This window comes from Ctenopharyngodon idella, chromosome 10 (genome assembly GCF_019924925.1).
Source record: "Ctenopharyngodon idella isolate HZGC_01 chromosome 10, HZGC01, whole genome shotgun sequence".
Taxonomy (NCBI): domain Eukaryota; kingdom Metazoa; phylum Chordata; class Actinopteri; order Cypriniformes; family Xenocyprididae; genus Ctenopharyngodon; species Ctenopharyngodon idella.
Window position 1 is genome coordinate 26,051,600 of NC_067229.1, and position 24,847 is coordinate 26,076,446.

The 24,847-nt window shown below is 37.5% G+C and overlaps 2 protein-coding genes across 2 annotated transcripts in view; one reads left to right on the forward strand and one right to left on the reverse strand.

The window, feature by feature from the left end:
- snx30 (sorting nexin family member 30) overlaps nucleotides 1–17,658 on the forward strand; it is a 30,676-nt gene extending 13,018 nt beyond the window's left edge. The window contains exons 6-9 of the mRNA XM_051909150.1: nucleotides 226–425; nucleotides 2,195–2,281; nucleotides 9,623–9,775; nucleotides 13,419–17,658. Coding sequence (XP_051765110.1) covers nucleotides 226–425; nucleotides 2,195–2,281; nucleotides 9,623–9,775; nucleotides 13,419–13,490 — 512 coding nt within the window. The 3' untranslated portion in view covers nucleotides 13,491–17,658. The remainder of the gene's footprint in view (nucleotides 1–225; nucleotides 426–2,194; nucleotides 2,282–9,622; nucleotides 9,776–13,418) is intronic.
- Nucleotides 13,987–24,847, reverse strand: LOC127520713 (thymic stromal cotransporter homolog). The gene is made up of 4 exons (XM_051909151.1): nucleotides 22,892–24,847; nucleotides 21,964–22,047; nucleotides 19,007–19,163; nucleotides 13,987–18,884 (listed from the first exon to the last, which is right to left on the reverse strand). Exons 1-4 carry the CDS (start codon nucleotides 23,874–23,876, stop codon nucleotides 18,827–18,829), a joined length of 1,284 nt encoding a protein of 427 aa, XP_051765111.1. The 5' UTR covers nucleotides 23,877–24,847; the 3' UTR covers nucleotides 13,987–18,826.

Below are 24,847 nucleotides of genomic sequence, written 5' to 3' on the forward strand. Positions count from 1 at the left end.
GCAACATGTTAGCTTCAAACTCTGTCTTTTGTAGGATGTAGGATGTTTCAAATTAAACTTATAAGTTTCAGTTAGGATGCTACCTTAGAAGACAGTTGTCTTTGTGGGAAATAGACAGCAAGGCAGGTTTTGAAGCAGAGCCCATAAGTGGACTTTGGCAGTAAAAATAACTGTAAGGGTAAAAACGAGACCTTTATGATGAGCTTTTTCATTGTTTGTGCTCAGAATTCTTGATGGAGTTAAGGGAATATGGGCCTGTCTACTCATCCTGGTCGTCGTTCGAGGAAGAGCTCCATGATCCTCTGGAAGGGGTGGCAGGGTGCGTGTCGAACTGCTCCAGTGCTCTGGACGAACTCACAGAGGACATGAGTGAAGACTTTCTCCCTGTGCTTAGAGAATACGTCCTATACATTGAATCCATGAAGGTGAGTAGCTCTCGGCTGAGCTTTTCACTCATTTCTTCCCCTTTGTGTGAATTATTTGATTTAACATTAAGGAGTGGAAAAAGACCGTTTGCGGATTGCTTCACTTCCTTTCTAATCTATGAATTTTTGCAAAGTTAATGTAATAGTTTGGACATTGTTCCCCAAAATCTAAGCCAATGTTCAGTTATTGTGTGTTAAACTTGGAGTTTTAAATTGTTACAATACAAATCCAGAAATTTCTCATGATAATTTCATTTGGAAGTATAGACTGATGTTGATTATATTAGAAATGGCTGTTTTGAGCTGAAACACTGTACTGCTGTATGCAGCATGGTTTCTTTCAACAGCTGTTTTTTCTTCACTCTTTTCCCCAATTCTTTTTCCATTTCCGTTTTCCCCCTCAGAATATAACCAACCCACTGGCAAATAGCTTTTTCTTGTTTTAAACATAAATCAAACAAATTTAGTCTGGTTTATCTTAAAGCAAGACAAACTGGTTGCCAATAAGGTAAGAAAAATAAGCCAGATATATTTTTAATAAATTGTTCAGTTTTAATTTTTGAGTATATGTACACTACCGTTCAAAAGTTTGAGGTCAGTAAGAATTAAGAAATTAATACTTTTATTCAAGGATGCATCAAAAGTGACAGTAAAGAATATGTTACAAAAGATTTCTATTTTAAATAAATGCTTTTTTTTTTTTTTTTTTTTTACTTTCTATTCATCAGTGAATCCTAAAAATGTATCATGGTTTCCACAAAAATATGAAGCAGCACAACTGTTTTTATCATTAATAATAATTAGAAATGTTTCTTGAGCAGAAAATCAGCATATTAGAATGATTTCTGAAGCATCATGTGACAGTGAAGACTGGAGTAATGATGCTGAAAATTCAGCTTTGATCACAGGAATAAATTACATTTTACAATATATTACACTAGAAAACAGCTATTTTAAATTATAATAATATTTTTATATTACTGATTTTTCTGGATTTTTTTAATCAAATAAATGCAGACTTGGTGATCAGAAAAGACTTTTCAAAACCATTAAAAAATCTAATTGCTAGTGTATGTATATCATTTTAATTAATGCTCAGATATTTTTATTGAAAAATAAAGCAACTTTTTTTTTTTTTTTTTTTTGCAGTTTTCTGCATCATTTTGAGGAAATATTGTTATGCAACTCAACAGATAAAGACACTTCCTTTCCGTCTTAACTTGACACATCTACACAATCAGCAAATGTAGCGAGACGAGTGATCACTGTGCTGAGAATAGGGCTTTATATTTCCTTCTTAAAAACTGCTCTAAAATGATTGAGTGGACTATAGTTGAATAAATGCTGAAATAAAACACAGTTATGTGTTTAATGCATATAAACCATATTTATAAACATATTTCCTAGACTAAATAATTATATATTAAGGAAACTGAATGATAGTACCATAATTTCCTGCTTTCCTGCAGAATAGATGTTGTTTTTTTTTAGCATTTCCGTTCAACATGATCATATTTCTTCTCTCCCAAGTGTCACTGCGGGACTTTTACAGAAAGGAATCCAGGAATTCTGGGAAGCAACAAGAAGCGTTTTAATAGCTTCCATATTTCTGTCATGGCTCTACAGTATATAGTGAGCAAATTTAATAATCTAGTTTGAGGCAGTAAGCATCATGAATTAGTGCAGTTATAACCGGTCATATGCAGAAAAAGGTAAACTGTAATTGCTGCCAAATGTTTGTAATTCACAAACCTCTTATTGTTTGTCAGAATGTGCTTAAGAAGAGAGACCAAGTCCAGGCTGAATACGAAACAAAGTTGGAGGCAGTCGTGTTCAGGGAGGACAAAAAGACACCGGTGAGTTACATTTGTTGGCTAACTCTGATCTGAAGTGATTTGCAGGGCTTTCAGGGGCCATGACACCCCAAGTCAATGTCGGGCCATCGGTGAGTGTCTGTCGGGCTAGTTTTTGCGGTGTGTTCCACACGTCAGCTCTAGTCGGGTTCACGTTGGTGGGAGTTCGCCTAATTTCAGCATGTTGAATCGGCGTCAGGTCTATTGGTGAGAAAGATAGCTCTGATTGGATGTTCAGTTTAGCGATTGGGAATAAAAGCAAGTGATGAAAGTGAGCAAAGAATCAAGACGGCACCGACAAAAGGCTGTTCTAATTTTACTTCATCCTACTTGAGCATTCCAGTGCACAAGTATTTTTATAACAACATGAGCCACCTGGAATAAAGAAAGTGATCAGCATTATCAGGGGTTCTAGCCTGTTGGATTTTCAAAGATCAACATTCTGCCCTAAAAGTGATCGGGCAGACTAAACTGTATGTAGTAGAGACTTGAAACTTTGAGGGATGGTAGTACCCACCCCGTCCACAACGTCACCAAGGCTCGCCCCAATCGGCCTGATGATGGCACTACAGTGATCAAAACTATGAACACACTCAAAACTCTTAAACCGTTTTGACGCGGACTCAAGTGCCATCGGAATCCTATATCATCGGAATCCTTGGCACAGGTCTCAGAACTAGTCCTAGGTTTTTCGCATGATCGAACCCAAACCAGTGCAGAAAGATTATCTGGAGTCTTAATGTCAATAATTATTGGCGTGGCAACTCTTACTAAAATGGCTGTAACTCTTGAACGGAATGAGATAATTACACCCGACTTGGTACACTTATGTATGGGCTCAGTCTGTGGTCTCATGAAAAAGGATGTGGCAGCTGGCCACTTGGTGTTGCTATAAATAAAAAATAAAAAAACATGAAAATGGCTATAGCTACACAACAGTCAGTCCAACTGACTTGAAAACTGACATGCAGTGTCTTTGTCCAAGGCGCCGTGATTCTGTGTGCACATTCGTATGCAAAGAATTTGTAAACAAAGAAATCAGCCTCCGGGGGGGACGTCATGTTTTTCAAGTGCGTAAATGATTGTATATCATGTATATCACACGATATTCATACCGTATGGTAGAACTCCTCGTTCTGAACAACTTTGCCTCTAGGACCACTGCTGTCGATCAAACAGTTTGATAAAAGAGTTAGTTAATTTCCCAAAAATGAAAATTCTATCATTAGTTACTCACCCTCATGTCGTAAGACCTTTCGGAACACAAATTAAGATATTTTTTATGAAATCCGAGATATATATGACTCGTCCATAGACGGCAATATAATCAACACTTTCAAGGTCCAGAAAGGAACTAAAGACATCTTTAAAACCGTCGACATGACTACAGTGGGTCACCCTTAATTTTATAAAGTGACGAGAATACTTTTTGTGTGCAAAAAACAAAACAAAAATAATGACTTTATTCAACAATATCTTCTCTTCTGTGTCTTTCTCATACGTTGTTTACGTCCAGCACTTCCAGGTTCTACGTCAGAACACAGACTCATTATTGGTCGTCAGGATCACACGCATGCGTCGTGCTGCTCACGTGTGCAGCTATGGCCAGTACTGAGCCGCTGAGCGCTCCTCAAATTTTGGCAGCTATTCTGTGATTGTATCGTTTTTTGTGTGTTTTTATTCATATGCTAGCAGCTGTATATGTACAGTACAGTACAGTAGAGCTGAACTGTTAATGGTTGCAGATTACAATCACTGCACTCTAGACAATAATAACTAGGACTTTATCCCCCCTGAGATCAGGCATTCTCCAGCGAGCGAAGAGCTCACCATCCCCCCCACTGAGATGCAGACATGCAGACGGCGGTAGCACAGGAAAAAGAAGAGGGGTAAGATAGGGGGACTATAAGCTAAGCTAAAGGCTAACTCATATAAACTGGCCATCCCAAGTCTTTTTCTTGCCTACACCCAGTCACTTCCAAACAAAATGGACAAGTTGCGATGCAGATTACTTTGCACAGTTCGGATTACTGTGCGATGATTGATTGAGAGACTTGGCTGGATCAGAACATCTCGGACACTGCTATCAGGCTAGCGGGCTGTGATGTATTTCAGAGCGGATAGGACTAGTCATTCCAGTTAGAGCAGAAGAGGGGGACTTTGTATTTACACAAACAACAGCTGGTGTGCAAACGCCACGTCACAGACGGTCACTGCTTTACGTATTTCAGTATAGGATGATACAGAGCAGTCCCTTCTACTTGCCTAGGAAGTATACTTCGGTTGCTATAACAGCTGTCAACGTACCACTGCAAGCTAACTCTAGGATAGCCATTGAAAAGCTAGTAGCTTTGCCAGTATCTGTTGCACAACCAGACAGCATTATTTTAGCAGCAGGGGACTTAAAGGATTAGTCCACTTTCAAATAAAAATTTCCTGATAATTTACTCACCCCCATGTCATCCAAGATGTCCATGTCCTTCTTTCTTCAGTCGAAAAAAGAAATTAAGGTTTTTGATGAAAACATTCCAGGATTGTTCTCCTTATAGTGGACTTCAATGGACTCCAAACGGTTGAAGGTCAAAATTAGTTTTAGTGCAGCTTCAAAGGGCTTTAAATGATACCAGACGAGGAATAAGGGTCTTATCTAGCGAAACGATCAGTCATTTTCTTAAAAAAAATACAAATGTATATGCTTTATAAACACAAATGATCACCTTGCAAGTGCATCGCCATTCCGCCTTCCATATTTTTCAAAAAGCTTACGCTGTATGTCCTTCGCCTTCCCTATACAACTTACGTAACGAATGTGGCGCCAGGTCTCTTTTTTTCCGTAAGTAGAATAGGGAAGGCGTAGGATCATTTGTGTGTATTCCTCGTCTTGTATCGTTTAAAGCCCTTTGAAGCTGCACTAAAACTAATTTTGACCTTCAACCGTTTGGAGTCTTTTGAAGTCCACTATAAGGAGAATAATCCTGGAATGTTTTCATCAAAAACCTTAAATTCTTTTCGACTGAAGAAAGAAGGACATGGACATCTTGGATGACATGGGGGTGAGTAAATTATCAGGAAAATTTTATTTGAAAGTGGACTAATCCTTTAAATCATGCCAACTTGAAGTCTGTTCTGCCCAGTATGTAAACTTCCTGACAAGAGAAAAGAACATCTTTGATCAAGTCTACTGTAACATTCCACATGCATACAAAGCCAGCCCTCTGCTACATCAGGGACTCTCAGATCATCTGTCTCTGTCCTTGATCCTTGATATATCACTCAGCTGCAGACTTCCAACCATAAAGACAGTCAAAGTATGGACTAAAGAAGCCACCTCAGCCCTGCAGGACTGTTTCAAAGACACAGACTGGGTAGTTTTTGCTGAGGGGACAGATCTGGAGGGGCATACATCAGCTGTTCTGTCATATGCAAACTTTTGCGCTAAGAATGTGTCTGAAACGATAGCTGTTAAAGTGTTCTCAAACCAAAAAACATGGTTAAACAGCAAGGTGAGGACCTTGCTCAGAGCACGAGATTTGGCGTTTAAATCTGGGGACCTGCAGGCCTATAAAGAAGCAAAGAGAAGCCCGAGGAGGGGCGTCAGTGGCTAAAGGGACAGCTATAAATTCTACAGACCGCACACTGCCAGACACTTTTTGAGAGAGTCATCCTTTCTCAAATCAAATCTGCCATCCCTGCTGACTTTGACCAACACCAATTTGCATATCGAGCAAACAGATTGATAGAAGATGCTGCCATTATAACTCTCCACACAGCCCTTACACACCTGGACCAGGAAAACACCTATGTAAGAATGCTGTTTGTGGATTTCAGTTCAGCTTTTAATACAGTTATCCCCCACAAACTTGTATCAAAATCTGAGCAGCCTGGGCTTAGGCAGTTCACTGTGCACATGGGTTTTGGACTTCCGGAGCAACAGACCCCAGAACATCAGGATGGGAGATCACACATCATCCACTCTCACCCTGAACATTGGCACACCACAGGGGTGTGTCCTCAGCGCACTTCTCTACTCTCCTCTTTACCCATGTCTGCTCCCCTATTCATCCTACCAACAACATCATTACATTTCCTGATGATACCACCATAGTAAGGCTGTTATCGGACAACAATGAGACAGCCTACAGAGAGGAAGTTCAGAATCTGATAGAATGGTGTTCTTTCAGTGGACCTGGACTTAAACATTAGAAAAACCAAGGAAATGATTGTGGACTTTAGAAAATCTAAGCGCACCTTAAAGGGGACATATTATGTAATATTCACTTTTACATTGTTTGAGCATAAATGTGTGTTGGCAGTGTGTGTACACAACCACCCTATAATGATAAAAATCCACCCACTCCTTTTTTTAATCCCCATAAATCAAGCAGTGTCTCAGAACAAGCCACTTGCAGATTCTGTACAAAGTGATGTCACTTCATACAGGCCCCGCCCATGACTGTTGATGGACACTGCTGTATTAGCATAGACCTCACCCTGAGCAAATTGTACACAGTCCGCCATTGTCTTGACGCGGGAGCAGCTGTAGCAGCAAGAAAGTCTCATAAGTGATTGAGGTGTTTTGTTGTTGGATGTAAGAGTGAACATCCAGTAAATGTCTTTATTTACTCCCGGCATCTGAGCCACTGAAGACACAGATATAGATGATAATAAAAACCAAGCAGATGTCTTGTTAGTATTTGGCAGAATATCCAATGTATGCAAGAGCTGTGAATGAAGGAAGCGCTATTCTGGATAGGGGGTGGGGAGCAGCAGCTCATTTGCATTTAAAGACATGCACAAAAACAGCATGTTTTTGCTAGCACCCAACAATGTGTACTTGCAACATGGTATAATAAATGATCTGTGAGGTATTTTGAGCTGAAACTTCACAAAAACATTCTGGGGACACCTGAAGCGCTAGGTCCCCTTTAGGGTGTACTCACACTAGGCGCTCTGAACCGAGCGCGTTTGACCCCCAAAGCCCGGTTCGTTTGACAAGTGTGATTGTTCCGTGCCCAGGCGTGGTTCGTTTAGCCATCCCTGGCCCGCTTGGAAGAGGTGGGCCAGAGCACAGTTCGGTTGGGCTCGAGCGCGGTTCGCATGCAGTGTGAGCGCGAACCGTGCCTGAGCACGGAACAGCTGCTACTTTTGTGTGCACAACTATCATCATTACGACGGCAAACATATTTATTACTACTCTGATAGTACACTTAACAATTCATGTAATTAATTCGAGTGTATTTGTGTTTATAACAGGTCTGCTTCTCACCTTATTGATGAACAGGAATTGTAGTTTGCGAGTAAAGCTGCAAATTCCTCCATTAACGTCAGCTGCCTTTGTTATAATCCTCTGATACGTGCAAGTGAAAATCGTTGCACGGCATAAATGATAAATATATTAGGCAGTATCTTAGCGAAAGTGCATTTCTTCCTGTTTTCTTCCATTCAAAAAGTTGCATCGTATATGACTTAAGTGTGCTCTGGCCCGGAACGATAAGTGCAGCGTGAGTGCAGGACAGCGAGGGAGTGGGGAGGGGGGACAATCACGCTCGGGCTTGGTTCAAGGCAACCGTGCCTAGTGCGAAGATGAACCTTCGCCCCAGTCTGAGGTCCAGAGCGCTCTGGAGCAGGTTTTCATCAAGGATGTGTCTGTACATTGCTGCATTCATCTTTCCCTCGATCCTGACTGGTCTCCCATTTCCTGCTGCTGAAAAACATCCCCACAGCATGATGCTGCCACCACCATGCTTCACTATAGGGATGGTATTGGCCAGGTGATGAGTGGTGCCTGGTTTCCTTCAGACGTGATGCTTGCTATTCAGGCCAAAGAGTTCAATCTTCATTTCATCAGACCAGAGAATTGTTTCTTATGGTCTGAGAGTCCTTCAGGTGCCTTTTGGCAAACTCCAGGCAGGCTGTCATGTGCCTTTTACTGAGGAGTGGCTTCCGTCTGGCCACTCTACCATACAGGCCTGATTGGTGGAGCGCTGCAGAGATGGTTGTTCTTCTGGAAGGTTCTCCTTTCTCCACAGAGAAATGCTGGAACTCTGTCAGAGTGACCATTGGGTTCTTGGTCACCTCCCTGACTAAGGCCCTTCTCCCTGATCGCTCAGTTTGGCGGGGCGGCTCGCTCTAGGAAGAGCCCTGGTGGTTCCAAACTTCTTCCTTTTACGGATGATGGAGGCCACTGTGCTCATTGGGACCTTCAATGCTGCAGAAATTTTTCTGTATCCTTCCCCAGATCTGTGCCTCGATACAATCCTGTCTCAGAGGGTTACATGGCTTGGTTTGTACTCTGACATGCACTGTTAACTGTAGGTGTGTGCCTTTCCAAATCATGTCCAATCAACTAAGGGTACGTTCACACTTGTAGTTCGGTTCGTTTGGTCCGGACCAAAGAAGAAAAAGGAAAAAAAATGTAGTCCTGGTCCGATTAGCGTTCACATTGGCAATTTTATTACTGAACCAAAAGATACTGAACCTAAAGGCATAGGGATACGTTCACAACCTGATTGGTCGGATTTTATGACTTATTGCCAATTCTGAGACGGAACTTACCGAACATCCAAAACAATGCTGTGTGCTGAGGTAAATGCGCTTGTTGTTTGTGTGTAGCCTGCACATGATTGTATTTTGGCCAGCTGGGAACATGTGAAGAGCTTATAAAATCCATTACACACACAAACGATCTGCTGTGAGGAGACGTGCGTTGATGCCTGTGATGGGCAAACTCGCGACTATGATGAAAAACCCATATGCGTAAGGATTCTGTCCTTTTTAGGGTATCATCTTCCTGTTTTTGGTTCATTTACGTGTCTTTGGTCCGTGTTGCGTTCATATATCATTCGAACCGCACCAAAGTTCGTTTGGAAGTGGACCGAGACCCATCTTTTCAGCGGTCTCGGTCCGCTTGTTTGTTGCGCACCAGGGTTCGGATGGCAGCATTCACACATGCTCAAATGAACCGCACTAACAGAGCAATCGCACCAGGGTTCATTTTAATCGAACAAAACATGACAAGTGTGAACGCACCCTAAATTTACCACAGGTTGACTCCAATATAATAATATAGACTATTGATACATGCTGATATAGACCGCTATTTCATTGCACGCAGGCGCAGAACGCACATGTTAGTTGACAGTCGCTTGTAGTCATTTTGGTTTGTTCAAGTACAGCTTTTTAGCCCAAACACAGATGCCTTTTGTTGCTGCTAGTTCTTTGACGTTGACTATGTGTGTCACAGTCTTTAGAGCAGCGTTTATTAAGGCTGGGAAATATGACTGTGGAAGAAATGTCTTGACTGTTGAGAGTTAATTAGGTGTCCTGGACATCTCTGGCCTGCAGGTGCCTACTGACGTGGAGAAGTGCCAGGATCGTGTGGAGTGCTTCAATGCCGACCTGAAGGCCGACTGGGACCGCTGGCAGAACAACAAGCGACAGGACTTCAGGCAGCTGCTGACTGGCATGGCCGACAAAAACATCCAGTACTATGAGAAGGTGAGAAACTTGAACTATGATAAGTGGTGTTACAACCTAGATTAGGGATCAACATAAAAAGGCGTTAAAAAAATCTTCATAAATCGCAATGGCCAGGGCCATAAAAGATTAAATTTATTGGCAGTAAAAGTAACAAAACAAACAAACAAAACAAAACAAAGGAACATATAAGCATACAAAACTGAAATCAGGACTGGTGAGCTAACTAATTTAAACTGTAACTCAGAGTTTAACTTTCCTCATTCCTGAGAAAAATAACAAACAAAAAAGAATCTTCCAGGTCAGCTTACTTGCCTGTGCTTTTTTATAACTAAATGAACAAAACTCACCATTCTGTACAGAAGAAAAGGTAAAACAAACTCCAAAACCAACAACATGTTTCCAGAGGTAGGCCAAGGTGAAATGCCACGAGCAGATCTTAAATAGGCAGAGGCCACAGGTGTTAGGATTAATCAGGCTCCGCCCCCATTCAATTGGCAGCTGTGCTCAGGAAAAAAAAGAGAAAAGGGACAACAAGAGAAAGAGCAGGGGCTCGTAACAGTGGCCTTGGTAACATTTTATTTTAGTGTCCTAGTTACACATAGTAATAACTATAAATTAAGCAAGTATAATGGCTCTCCACTGGCTCTGCACCACTATACCTAAACCCGCTACTTCAGACTTATGCGCCCTTCAGAAGCTTGCGTTCTGCAAGTGAACGGTGTCTTGTGGTGCCATCCCAAAGGGGCACAAAATTACTCTCACGGACCTTCTCCTGGTCTGTTCCTACAACGCTCTATCCGAGCAGCTGAGTCTTTAGCCATTTTCAAAAAACTGCTAAAGACATATCTTTTTCGTCATCACTTGACCCAGTAATATAGCACTTTTTTTTTTTTTTTTTATATATTTTACTTTTTTTCGATTTTTCTATTCTTTCTCCATCTATTTGCGTATATATTTAAAAAAAAAAAAAAAAAAAAAACCTTGCTACGAGCACTTTACTGATGAAACTGTGACTTGACACAGCACTTACATACTGTTGTACTCATGTTGATTTGATTGCTTCTACTATTCTCATTTGTAAGTCGCTTTGGAGGGAAGTGTCTGCTAAATGACTAAATGTAAATGTAAATGTAAAATGTAATGATAATGATAAGTAAACCTAACCCTATAGTAAGTACATGTAGTTAATTATTATTACTCAGTACTTAAATGTATAATTACACTGTAACAAGGACACTTTAAAATAAAGTGTAACTGTGGCCTCTATGTAACTTAATTTTGATGAATGAACAAAATACGACCAGCTAAGACAAAAGTTTTTACTTTAGATGTGTATTGATAATTTGCATACAGTAAGAGCAGAAATGTGTTTTAACAAAGTAAATGGGTTCAGTTTGATTTCATGTTGATTTAAGTATATAAACTGTGTCTAGAGCACTTAGATTGAAATTGCACAGCCGTTGTTGGAAAAGCTTGAACAGGAAGTCATATTTCAGTCCTGCTGTTTGCCAAACACTGAATATTTACTAGGGATGCACTAAAATTGACAATTTTTCTCAAAAGAGAAAAATGGCTGAAAATATGAGCTGAAAATATTTGGCGCCCTGCCCCTCAGTGCTCAAGTTTTACTCTGGCTCTAGTCGTTATCACTGCACGGTGTGACGCTCCACTCAATTTTCTGCTGTATGCACGTGCGGAGCTTAGTTGCTCACAGCCCATGCGAACGCTCCACTCATGTACTGCTCATGCTCATCGGAAAAGCAAAGTCTGCTCAAATAACGCGTTGACATGAAATTTCTATGTAGTAGTATACTACGCCACCCTCTCGAGGTTTACTGATACTCACCACTACGCTCTGCTCACATGCTCTGATAATAATAGCTTTGACTATACATTACTTGTATAATTGGTCAAAAAATAAATCTGATTCTGTTGCGTAGAACTGAAATAAAGAATAATATATTGATATTAAATATTAATATATTTTCTGTCAAATTTTAGTTACTTTCAGTAAAAGTGTTATTTTATTTTATTGACTTGTATTTTTAAATTCAGCATCATTAAAATTATTGAATTTCATTAAAAAGTCTCCTATTAATACAATTATACGGGAAAAAAAACATTTAAAATAAGTATAAAAAAATATAAGCTAAAAAGAAAAGTTTCGGTTTTTGGCCAAGTGCATCCTGAATTTTCGGTTTTGGCAAAGACATTTTAATTTCGGTCTATTCCTAATGTTTACATATATTTGATATATCTAGGAGTTTTTCAGCATTTATTCAGTATCTCATAAACTGTCAAGACACACCAAAATCAAAAGGAAAGAAATAAGAAATTAATTTTTTTGCGTTTAGAAATTGAAACCTATTTAAAGACTATTTTTAGTTTGCATTGACAATCAGTGTTACTATTGTTAACTAAAACAAAAACTATTGGAAAATCTTTTTTTTTTTTTTTTTTTTGTGTGAAATAAAATAAAATTTAAATAGAATTTTAATCAGAAGTTTTCAGAAGTTTTTAAATTTAATTCGAAATGTTGCCAGTTGAAGTGATAAAATGACTAAAATTAGAAATAAATTAAATACTAAAATTTAAAAGCAAAACTAATTATAAAAACAACTCTCATATCAAAATTACCAAAACTTAAACTAAAATGAAATTGAAAACTGAAAATATAAAAATAAAAGTTCATTCAAAATATTAATAGTATATAAATAATGCTAAAAGAACACTGACACATTAAATCAGTTTTTTTTTTCACATTACAGTAATAAGTATAGTTTGGAAAATATTGTTGGCAGTTTATTTGTATAGCACATATTACAATAGAGTGGTGCAGGGAGGATGTCAGAACCCAGAGACTAATTCACCACTGGTTCCCTCAGGATTTTCCTATGGGGTTTTATAACAGGGTTTGGTAACACTTTACAATAATTTCCTCCTGCAACTTTTACTGAAAAAGATTCTCTCTAATGTACTGATTATGTATACAGTGCCCTCCACAAATATTGGCACCCTTAGTAAATATGAGCAAAGGCAGCTGTGAAAATAAATCTGCATTGTTTATCCTTTTGATCTTTCATTAAAAAAAATCACAAAATTCTAACCTCACACTCTAAAATGACTTGTCTAGTTACCTATTAGAAATGCATTTTTTTTTTTTTTTTTTTTTTTTTTTTTTTTTAATAAATATACGCAACAGCTTCAGAATTTGCATTTTCGATATGGGTGTGTGTGTAATTTATGGTGTAGAACAAAATGTCAAAGTATTGTCAAGTTATGTTTCCCACAGGCTTTACTTTACTCATTAATTGAAAAACCCCAAGGGAAAATCTGGAGGGAACCAGCGGCGAATTAGTCTTCCAGGTTCTGATGTCAAGAATTGCATTATGGTGATATGTTTTTGGATGAAATGAATGAAAACAAGATTTTTATTCAAGATTTTAGCAGTAAAGTGTGCTTAATTGTGATGAAAATAATGCAAAATTACAATGCAATGTCTCTAGTTTTATCGAAGTGTCACTCCTGCAGCATGTTTCCATATTAAAAAGATTGTTTAGGGAATCTAAACCAGAAAAGTGTATGTGTCTAGTCAAAACAAGGATGTTTGAGAAGAAACTGGCTTTGACCTTGACATCCTGCTGTTGTTTCTGCCCCACAGTGCCTTGCAGCATGGGAGTCCCTTATTCCGTTGTTACAAGACAAACAGGAAGCAAGAGGCGAAACGAACTGAGCATGTATTTCAGCTGTTCTTTCGGCACCCTGGTGAGGGTGAGAGGTCATGATCCTGTGGAAAGGTTTCACGGAACAGCCGGGATGGGACACTACTGGACTGGACAAGCTACCAGAATTCCATTTTGTAAAGTGTCTCTATTTGTGAAAACCCACCCAACCAACACCCTCTCTCTCTGTCTCGTTTCCCCCTCTCTTTTTTGGTGGAAGGAGAATTTGTAGTTTCTCTTCTCAAGCTCAGGCTAGAACTGCAGAAGCACGGCTCTGGGAAACGTTAAACGATTGCGGCTCTGACAGGAGGATGACAGATGGAAGGAAATAACAGATTTGTAGTTTTTAGTGAAATGTTTGCCAGTAATCCTTTTGTAAACGCTTGTCTTTTGATGCTGTCCGGCCAAGGGAACAGAGACGTCAGTGTTTTAGTTTTTTGTTCACGTTCACGAAGAGTCTGCGGAAGGTTTGCCAACATTCCTCTTGCCAAAGATGTGGAATTGTAGTTTGATATCTTTTTTTTTTTTTTTTTTCAGAAGAATATTTGGACTTTGGCACCACAAAACACTCGCCTGAATTGGCAGTTCCCTCGTTACACTATAAATTTGGTCGTTGTGTTGAAATGAAGGATGTTTTTCCAGCCATACTTGACTTCATTAAATATTTATGATAACATGTGTGTCATAATGATTTGGGGCAGTATATGCAGTTGGCTTAGTCTGATGTGAGGTTTGAGACATTTCTAATGTAATGTGGGACATTTCTTCTGAAACTGGGATAATTACAGAGAGTGGTTGATCTCCAATAATATACACACTTTCTGAAATGCAAAGCTTTTAGTAAACGCAGTATGGCAAATGTTTTTGGCAGCTGTTACATCAAATGGTTAAATGCAGAACATCAATTGAGTTCTTTTTTTAATATGGTTATGCAGTGCAGAATAGTATTACACTACTGTTCAAATGTTTGGGGTCAGTAAAAATGTTTTAATGTTTATTGAAGTCTGAAAAGCTGCAGTTATTTGATCAAAAATGCAGTGAAAGCACAAAGCGGTAATATTGTTAAATATTATTAAATTTATACATATATGTGTGTGTATTTAAAGCAATTAATTTCCTCCTGCAACTTTTACTGTAAAAGATTCTCTCTAATGTACTGATTATGTATACAGTGCCCTCCACAAATATTGGCACCCTTAGTAAATATGAGCAAAGGCAGCTGTGAAAATAAATCTGCGTTGTTTATCCTTTTGATCTTTCATTAAAAAAATCACAAAATTCAAACCTTTGAAATTCTAACAATTGAAAATGGGGGGAAAAAGCTCATTATGAAATAAATGTTTTTCTGTAGTTCATGTTGGCCACAATTGTTGGCACCCAATTATTGCAACCTCTTTTTCCCAAGATAACAGCTCTGAGTCTTCACCTATAATGCCTGATGAGTTGGAGAACACCTGACAAGAGATCAGAGACCATTCCTTTATGCAGAATCTCTCCAGATCCTTCAGATTCCCAGCTCCATGTTTGTGCTTCTTCTCTTCAGTTCACTCCACTCATTTTCTATAGGGTTCAGGTCAGGGGACTGGGATGACCATGGTAGAAGCTTCATTTTGTGCTCAGTGACACATTTTTGTGTTGGTTTTGATGTTTGTTTTGGATCATTGTCCTGATGGAAGATCCAACCACAGCTCATTATAAGATTTCTAGCAGAAGCAGTCAGGTTTTGATTTTTTTTTTTTTTTTTAATGTTGGTATTTGCTAAAATCCTTGATACCATGTGTCTGAACAAGATGTCCAGGACCTCCAGCAGAAAAATAGGCCCACAGCATTAAAGATCCAGCAGTATATTTAATCTTGGGCATGGGGTACTTTTTATCCATGTGTGCACCAAACCCATCTGGTGGGTTTGCTGCCAAAAAGCTCTTTTTTTTTTTTTTTCCATCTGACCATAGAAGCCGGTCCTGTTTGAAGTTTTTTTTTTATTTTTTTTTTTTAGGCTTTCTGACCCCAAGACTCAACTAATCTCTGCAATTCTCCAGCTGTGATCCTTGGAGAGTCTTTGCCACTCAAACTCTCCTCCTTACCGTGCATTAGGACAATTTAGACACACGTCCTCTTCCAGGCAGATTTGTAACATCTTTAGTTGATTGGAACTTCTTAATTATTGCCCTGATGGTGGAAATGGGAATTTTCAGTGCTTTATCTATTTTTTTTACAGACACTTTCTTTTTTGTGAAGCTCAACAATCTTTTGCTGCACATCAGAACTATATTCTTTGGTTTTTCTCATTGTGATGGATTATTAAGGGAATTTGGCCATTGTGTTTCCTCATGTTTGTACTCCCGTGGAACAGGAAGTCATGGCTGGGCAATTTCATGCTCCTAGTCACCCTGGTATGCTAAAAAATGTAAACGTGAATGGGAATAAACTTCAGAGATATTTTACTCATAAGAATATCTAGGGGTGCCAATAATTGTGGCTAACATGTATTGGAGAAAAATTATTTATTTCATAATGTGAGTTTCCTTCCCACTTTCAATTGATTTACTTCGATGAAAGCTTAGAATTTTGTGAAATTTTTGAATGAAAGATCAAAAGGATAAACAATGCAGATTTATTTTTACAGCCGCCTTTGCTCATATTTACTAAAGGTGCCAATATTTGTGGAGGGCACTGTACACACACACACACACACACACATGCATACATACATACATACATACATACATATACATATATATATATATATATTTTATAATAATCAGCACATTAGAGAGAATCTTTTTCAGTAAAAGTTGCGGGAGGAAATTAATGGCTTTATCATGAAAATTAAGGGAAAAAAATGCTGCAAATGGTCCTGAAAATAGGTTTCATTTTCTTTTTGCTGTTTTTTTTTTTTTTTTTTTTTTGCATTTTTTTTTTTTTTTTTTGCATTTTCTTTGTCTTTAATGACTGGACATCTTGTGAAATTCACCACTTACCATAGAATTAATCATAAAAAAAAAAAAAAAAAAAAATCGGTTTACTGTGTTATATATTAAAGTTCTCCTGTCCTGCTGTTCTGCCCTGTTTGTGAGGAAGTTTTCTTTAAAGGGTTAGTTCACCCAATCGGTTTATCACATAAAGTGATCGTCTCTTCAGCTTTATTCATAAGGATTATTTTTTTGATCTCTTTATGAACTTCTGAAGCATCAAAGTGGTTGTTGTGTGGACTGTCAGTGGAGGGACAGAAATTTCTCGGATTTTATTAAAAATATGGGTTTGGAATGACATGAGGGTGAGTAATTAATGACAGTATTTTATTTTTTGAGTGAACTAACCCTTTAAAGCAAACTTAATGAACAGAAAGTCAGGACTGCCCTGAACTTTGTCATTTCTCATTTTTTTTTAACTTTGTATTTTTTATATATATATATATATAGAGTTTTTGAAGTGAGTTCTCCATCAATGTTGCAATTAGTGATGTAGCAAAGACCAGTCAGAATCAGAACTGGCCCTCTAGTGTTACTGTTTGACAGGAGATGCAGCACACAGATTGGAAATGCTCCACCTGCTGGTAGATGCAGTTACTGCAGCGGCTTTTCTTTTACCAGGTATCTTCTTGTTGCCTTTTATTGAACATCTTTCACCGTCATGCTTTCAGGAAAAAGAGCCTACAGATAGAATACAGATTTTCTGTCTGGCAGAATAGTCTCTTTTCTAAATGTCTATGTTTGCCATTTTTTTGTGGTCTAATTCATATTTTTTCAGTGAAGACACTTCACCCATGATCCAGTCAACCTTATACTTTTGTCTCTATTAATTTGATTTTCAATTGAATACATTTTGTTATAAAGGCAGCTATATGACTTTTTGTTGCTTTAATGCATGTTGTACATTTTGATGTAAAATACTGTTAATACTGGAAATGATTAAATTCAGTTTACACAGGAAAAGGTTAAACGTAGAGTGATTATATAATGTTCAAATCACTGTCTGCAGAATCTGCAATAATTGTGGTCCATTAATCTGTCATGTTACATACTTAATGGGTAAAAATTTATTTTTTGTCAAATATTAATCAAATGTAGCATGAATGTGTCATATGTTTACTTACGGATCAGTCCTGTTACCCTTTACCTCAAAGGATTTTAATATTGGACCATTGTGATAAAAAATAATTAAACAAATATACTAAGACATATTTTTTCCCTTTAATGTGTTCTTGCACAAGCAGAACTGAAGTATGTGAACTTATGGACAGCCATTAAAGAATGATGGCTGATTCATAATTTACTTAATATATTTCCCAGGTGTGTGTGTGTATATATACACCATACATCATACACAGAAATACATAAAAATAATTTATTGCAAAAACTGTTCAATAACATTCTGATAAAAGATGTCAGCCATTTCACATAGGCAATGAAGTACAGAAATATTGGTAAGAATTTACAATAGGGTCCCATTAGTTAATTCAATAACTAACAATGAATGAATCTTTCTTTCTTTCTTTCTATTTAAAGCACTTTCAACACAACTCATGGTTGATCCAAAGTGCTGTACAATACAAAAATCTAAGACTATAGAAATCAATACAGAGAGAAAAAAAAAACAACAAAAAAACCCCCACAAAACACAAAACAATACAAATACCTGTTTGAAAGCTATTGATAATATTTGTTTTTATACTTAAAACTTCGTAAAGAGGAAGCAGTTCTAACTGAAATGTATGTTTGCTATGTTATTCCACTAGGACAAACAACAGTATGTGTATTTGTTACAGTATTTATTAATCTTTGTTAATGTTGGTTAATAGAAATACAGCTGTTCATTGTTAGTTCATGTTAGATCAGGTCCATTAAATATTTACAGACAGAACTTTTGATTTTAATAATATACTAGTAAATGTTAATTAAAATGAATAAACTTTAGAAGTTTTTAAATGTGAGTTCATGTTAATTAATTTAGGTAACTAATGTTAACAAATGGAAACTTAAGTGTTTCCGAAATATCTAAAAACTAAATATTGTCAGCATATAATAATCATGCGTTGTGTTCTTTATGTTGTTTTATATGTAGACTAAAAAACAAGGCAAATACGATGCTACACAGATTGCATTACCATAGAAACTATAACCACAGTGCAACAGGAATTAACATTATCTATTCCAGCAGATAATATTATCTATTACATTATCTATTCAAACTGACTACTAGTCAACTGAATGATATAAAAGCAGATATTTTCTGTTGTAACATCAGTGTAAACCTACAAATCATTTATTGTGCAAAGATACATATTTTGATAACTTGTCCATTTCTGAAAAATACTTAGTGTCTTCTTTGATGAGGCTGAATGCTGTCAGTTCCCTTGAATTCTCTCATATACATTTTGTCTTGCAGAGCGACATCCTACAATACTTTGCATAGAAAATAAATAAATAAATAAATAATGTTTACTGTTATCTTGTTATCTGGACTATTCTCAGAATTCAATGATGAATGAAATATTATCAAAGGGTGCCAAAAAATCTCAGCTTACCTAATGGGTATCATAGAAAGAACAGTGAAGATGCTTGACAGTATGAAGACAAACCCTGGGAAGGTGTCAAGTGTGACTTGATAGATCTTAGTGTAGATGGGTGTGGTGACCAAGCTTGCAAGTTTGAAGGACAACTGGAGCATGACAAAGGTAATGCCTATGGGAAGAAAAGTAACTCTTCATGAAAATTACAAAAGACATGTTTCACTACGTTGTGGAGCTCCAAACCAAAGTTTGAGAGGAGCTTGTTCAGCTTGGCATCCCATCACCACCCCAACTATGCCTTTATTTTTAATCTCTTCATATCAGTTTCACAGGTTCTGTGCCAACAAGGGGTTGGCTGGTGTGGTCTGTGGTTATGACATATCAGAAGAGTAGGGGGCCAAGCACTGAACCCTGAGGCTCTCCGATATAGTTAGCTGATGAGATTTGAACAGTATGATGAGAGCAATTGAACAGTTAATCTTTAGCGACTAACTGTATTGTATCGTTGAGATTAACATTTTTTTCCCTCAAACCAGTGGTTCAAACTTGCCAAGTAACATGATTTCAGCAAACAAGGCTTCGTTACATCATACTGTTTCGAACCTTGGTTACAAAACATTTTGCAATTGGTTTGTAAAAGGTGTCATTATACATGTTTGGACTGAGTTTTCATTGCATTTACACCATACCTTTTACCAGCAGGTGCCGCCAACCTGTGGTGTTTCAAGTGCTTTGAGTGAATCATCATTATCCCATCAGCTTACCACTGGAGTGCCTCAGCTTTCGGTGCTTGGCCCCCTACTCTACTGATATATCAAACTCTAGCTCAACCTGTCAAAGACAGAACTCCTTGTCACCTCAGCCAGCCTATTAATTCACTCCAAACCATCAGTTGTTTTTACAACTGGGACCAATGACAATTATTAGTAAAGCAGCAAGATTTAATAGAGATTCAAAAGGATTAGTTCACTTTCAAATGAAAATTACCCCAAGCTTTATTCACCCTCAAGCCATCCTAGGTGTATATGACTTTCTTCTTTCTGATGAACACAATCGGAGAAATATTAATAAATATCCTGACACATCCAAGCTTTATAATGGCAGTGAGCGGGATCAATGAGTATGAGCTGAAGAAAGTGCCTCCATTCACATCCATCCATCATAAACAAACTCCACACGAATCTTGGGGGTTAATAAAGGCCTTCTAAAGTGAAGTGATGCCTTTGTGTAAAAAAAATTATCCATATTTAACAAATTATGAGTAAAATATCTAGCTTCCGCCAGACCGCCTTCTGTATTCTACTTATGAAGAAAGTGTAAAAGTCTCACAGTTCAAAAAGCTTACACTACGTCCTATACCTTCCCTATTCAACTTATGGAAAAAGCTTAAAGGGGCTATATGTAAGATTTTTACTTTAATAAAGCATAAAAATACCCCAATATGTTTGCAGATATTTAGGAAACATGCTAAATTCACCTACTTGTTTCTCAGAAAAACAATGCTACAGCCAGACATTCCACTTTGAAATGTGCATCTGTCTTTGTTTTGGTCTATGCGAAACCACGTGCTGCCAGTTTATCCAATAGTATTTCGACATCACAGGTTGCCAGTTGGCGGAAAACACCGCGTATTGAAGCCATGGAAACCAGCAAACAAACTGGGTCAGAGAATCGCAGATTCTACCTGACCTAAAAAGCCTCTGCATCCATCTAAAAATCTCTATGAACAACAGCATATTAAAACACAGATAAATTAACTTATCAGCTTATAGTGTGTAAGTCTCCTCAGCTTTCATTGTCAATTGCGCTCCCTCTTGTTGCGTCCTCAAGCTGGCCACCCGCGTCTTTGAACGAGGGGGCGGGGCAAACAATATTTTGAATTTGGACTGCAGTACCTATTTCGACCACTGGGTGAGCACCTTTAACTGACGTGACGCCAGTTCCATTTTTTCGTAATTGAATACAGAAGGCGGTCTGGTGGAAGCTATATATTTTACTTCATAACTTGTTAAATATGGATTTTTTTTTTTTTTTTTTTTTCACACAAATGCATCGCTTCACTTCAGAAGGCATTTATTGACCACCAGGAGCCGTGTGGAGTATGCTTATGATGGATGGATGTAAATGGAGACACTTCCACGCTCACTGCCATTATAAAGCTCGGATGCGTCAGAATATTTATTAATATATCTCCAATTGTGTTCATCAGAAAGAAGAAAGTCATATACACCTAGGATGGCTTGAGGGTGAGTAAAGCTTGGGGTAATTTTCATTTGAAATTGAACTAATCTTTTAACTGTTTGTGTTGTATTTATCATTCTTTTTTATGTAGACTTATATTAGAGTTTATAATTGTTTATTAGTTAATTATTGGATGATGGTTTGGATGTCATTATTCTTACCTATGTATGATTATCACCTCTATTTGTACTGTTCTCCGTTTTGTAAGAAATCATACCTTGACAAAGACTACTTGTTTTGCTGAAATGTATAAAATGTGCTTAAGAGAGTGTGCAGTTATATCTTCTCTTCATCAGTTACAATACTAACACCAGCTGGGTCAGACAGAACATGGGGGTTGGTAAACACTCAACCTCTCAATGACTACCAGATAACAACCAGGTCAGAAATAATAATTTTACACTTGCCTATAAAGCTACTTCTTGTTACTACATGAAATAATTATAAATATTCTCGCGGCCTCCACCTGTGAATACGGTGACACATAGTTTCACTTCTCTCTTTTTTTTTCTTTTTTTTTCACTGTTTCACTGTTTTCACTTCATTTTCTGAACACATACAACAGATAGGCTTCATAGCACAGTTACATGAAAAAACATTTGAAATGTGACAAGGGTCCATTGAATTTACTTTTGAGGAAAGTTTAGTTTTCCATAAAGCCTGTCTTTGACAGCACCTTATGGAGACACATAACTTTTAGGGTACTGACAGAATAAAGAACTGAGACCTACCATATGAGGTTCCCTTGACCTGTTTGGAGAGCAGTGATCGAATGGTGGGCATTGGAATCAGAGCAAACAGAGTGATAGAGCGAGCTAAAGAAGACAAGAACAAAACCTCAGATCAGAGGAGAATAACAAGTCACAGTAATAAAATTATTTATAGAGAATTCCTGGTTTTAGCAACTATTTACACTTATTACATTTACATTTAAATGTGCTTTTGTTAATGTGGTGTACTCTGACCATGTTAATGCCAATTTGCTTTTATAGTACTCTACTTTACTACTTTTTACTACTTTTAACTCTACTTTTGAACATTCTGTTGACTATAAGTAACTTTGCAACTGCATGTCAACTAACTCTCATTAGAGTATTAGTAGACTGACTGCTTAATATCTGCTAACTCTTTATTGTGATGGTTCCCCAACAGACATTTTACTGACTATAAGTAACTTTGCAAGTACATGTCAACTTATTCTTACCCTAACCCTACCAGTCTACTAATACTCTACACTCTAATGAGAGTTAGTAGACATGTATTTGCAACGTTACTTATAGAATTCAACAGAATGTGTTAAAGGGACCATCAAAATAAAGTGAAACAAAAAAATGGATAGACTATACTTATTGTGTAAACACATGTTGTTACTTTATACTTACATTTAAAGTACTTACATGTAATTACATATGTAATTAAACTTTTGACTGTAACCCAACACACCCCTACCCATATATCCTAACCTTGATAGCAGCAAATGTGAATATGGCAAAACAACATGTATGTAGACAATAGGTATGCTTCATTTTATAGTTTAAGTGTATAGTAGTTAAAGATACCTAATATAAAGTGCTATAAGTATAATATAAAAGCTCAAGTAGGCCTAGCGTCAAGTAGCTAAATAACTTTTTTGGATAATGACTATAATTTATAACTTACCCAAAAAATACATTGGAGTTGTGGTCACAAATGCCATGAAATAAATCCCTAATGCAAAAGACACCATCCCGACCATGATCATGCTTTCATCTTTAACAGAACATCTTGTGAACATCTTTACACCCAAAAAACTGGTGATGAAGAGAAGGGATCCAGCCGCGTTTCCATAACCCACCTCAGTTGCGCCCCAGTTCAGCGGGTCTTTGAGCACATACGCGGCCAACATCTCCATCCCTCCCGCTACTGCTATATCATACAAAATTCCACTGACGAAGAGCAAAGCGATGTTTATTTTATCACGGGCTTCCTGGTTTATGATCCCCAAACTTTCCCGTCGCTCCTGCCTTTCTCCAAGCACTGAGGCATTATCGAACCGCAGGATAAATGCCGCATAGAGCAGGCAGATGAAATACAGTACCACACTCAAACTAGATAAAATGCCTCCTTGTTTAAAACCTACAGTATAGAGGTCAAATAAATGACCAGAGGCCAAACTGCCAATGAAACCGGCAATTCCATACACCAGCTCCGTCCTCATGATGCGCACGGACCGCTCTTCCTCACTTGAGCACACCGACACCAGCGCCATTACACCTGCCCAGTATGATGCGAACCCGCCACACAGTCCATGGATCACCGGGACTGCGTACAACACCTGGAGAGGCCATTCCAATACAATATCCAACAAGAGCAAACCTCTAGACAGAAAGTAACCAACCAGAGGAACAACTATTGGCACTTTCCTGTAACCTTTGTCTCCAACCTTTGCCAAGAGGATCGCAGGCACAATTGGCATGAACTTAAGCAACATATTGAAGGTCATGTTGAAGTTGGTAATAGCTTTCTGCTCGCTGTCCTGGTCGGTGGCGTTTGCGCATCGTTCTTTAACGACCATTTGGAGAGCGGTGTCAAAAAACGAGCTGGCCACTTGGGCACAGAAAACTAGAGGCGCGATGTATTTACGAAAGGACATCATAAAGTTCATGAAAATAACAGAAACAAACAAAAACTTATTTGATCAGAGTCGATACACTATAAGAGCTCAGTCTTTCTGGGAGAAGTTCATCGCGTCATTCTGCTATGGGGAAGTTGCACACTGAAATACTTCCAGTGGTTAGTCACGTTTCAACCACACGCAAACACATTTACTTCTAAATAATGAGGATATAAAGATTTGTTTAACATAAAGTTACTTAACCCTATATTTACTTTATTTACTTCCTAAAAAAAGGAGATGCGTTTTATTGTAGTGCAAATATGTTTCTTAAAAAAGAAATAACTGGCTATAATTTGGTTATCCCCAAATGATGCAATATCTGCTTGGTTTGTGTGAACCAGTCAAACAAGATCTCACGTAGAGGAGTACTAGTCAATGATCTCATTTCATGCCACGAGGAATTTTGTCTTAAAGAGATAGTCTCCCTAATAATAATAATAATAATAATAATAATAATAATAAATTGTCATAATCTACTCGCTCTCATGTTGTTTCTTTTTTAATGGAACACAAAGTAATATGAATATACTATTGCAAGGCTATTATTTTGAATGTTGGTGCTGCTCTTTTTCAGAAGTGAAGCTTTAAGTTGGACAAAAGGCAACAAAATCTCTATAATAGTCCATGACACTTGTGTGTTAAAGTGCATGACTTCTGAAGTTTTGACAAATTTAAATTTTATATTGAAATGTTTTATTTTTAAAACCCACCAGTAGCTATTGCTTTTTAGGTATATAGAGCAGACTTAAATTATAAAAATATCATGTGGTGTGATTGTTCAGTCATAACTGAAAATTGTAAATCACTCACTTTGTGAAATAATGTTATCATATTTTTCATAATTCCATTTTTTTTTTTTTTTTTTTTTTTTTTACATTTGTTGAACAAATCTCCAATGCACTTTTATTGTAATTTCCATCAATAAATAAATGTCATCTGATGATGATGATTGTTTATGA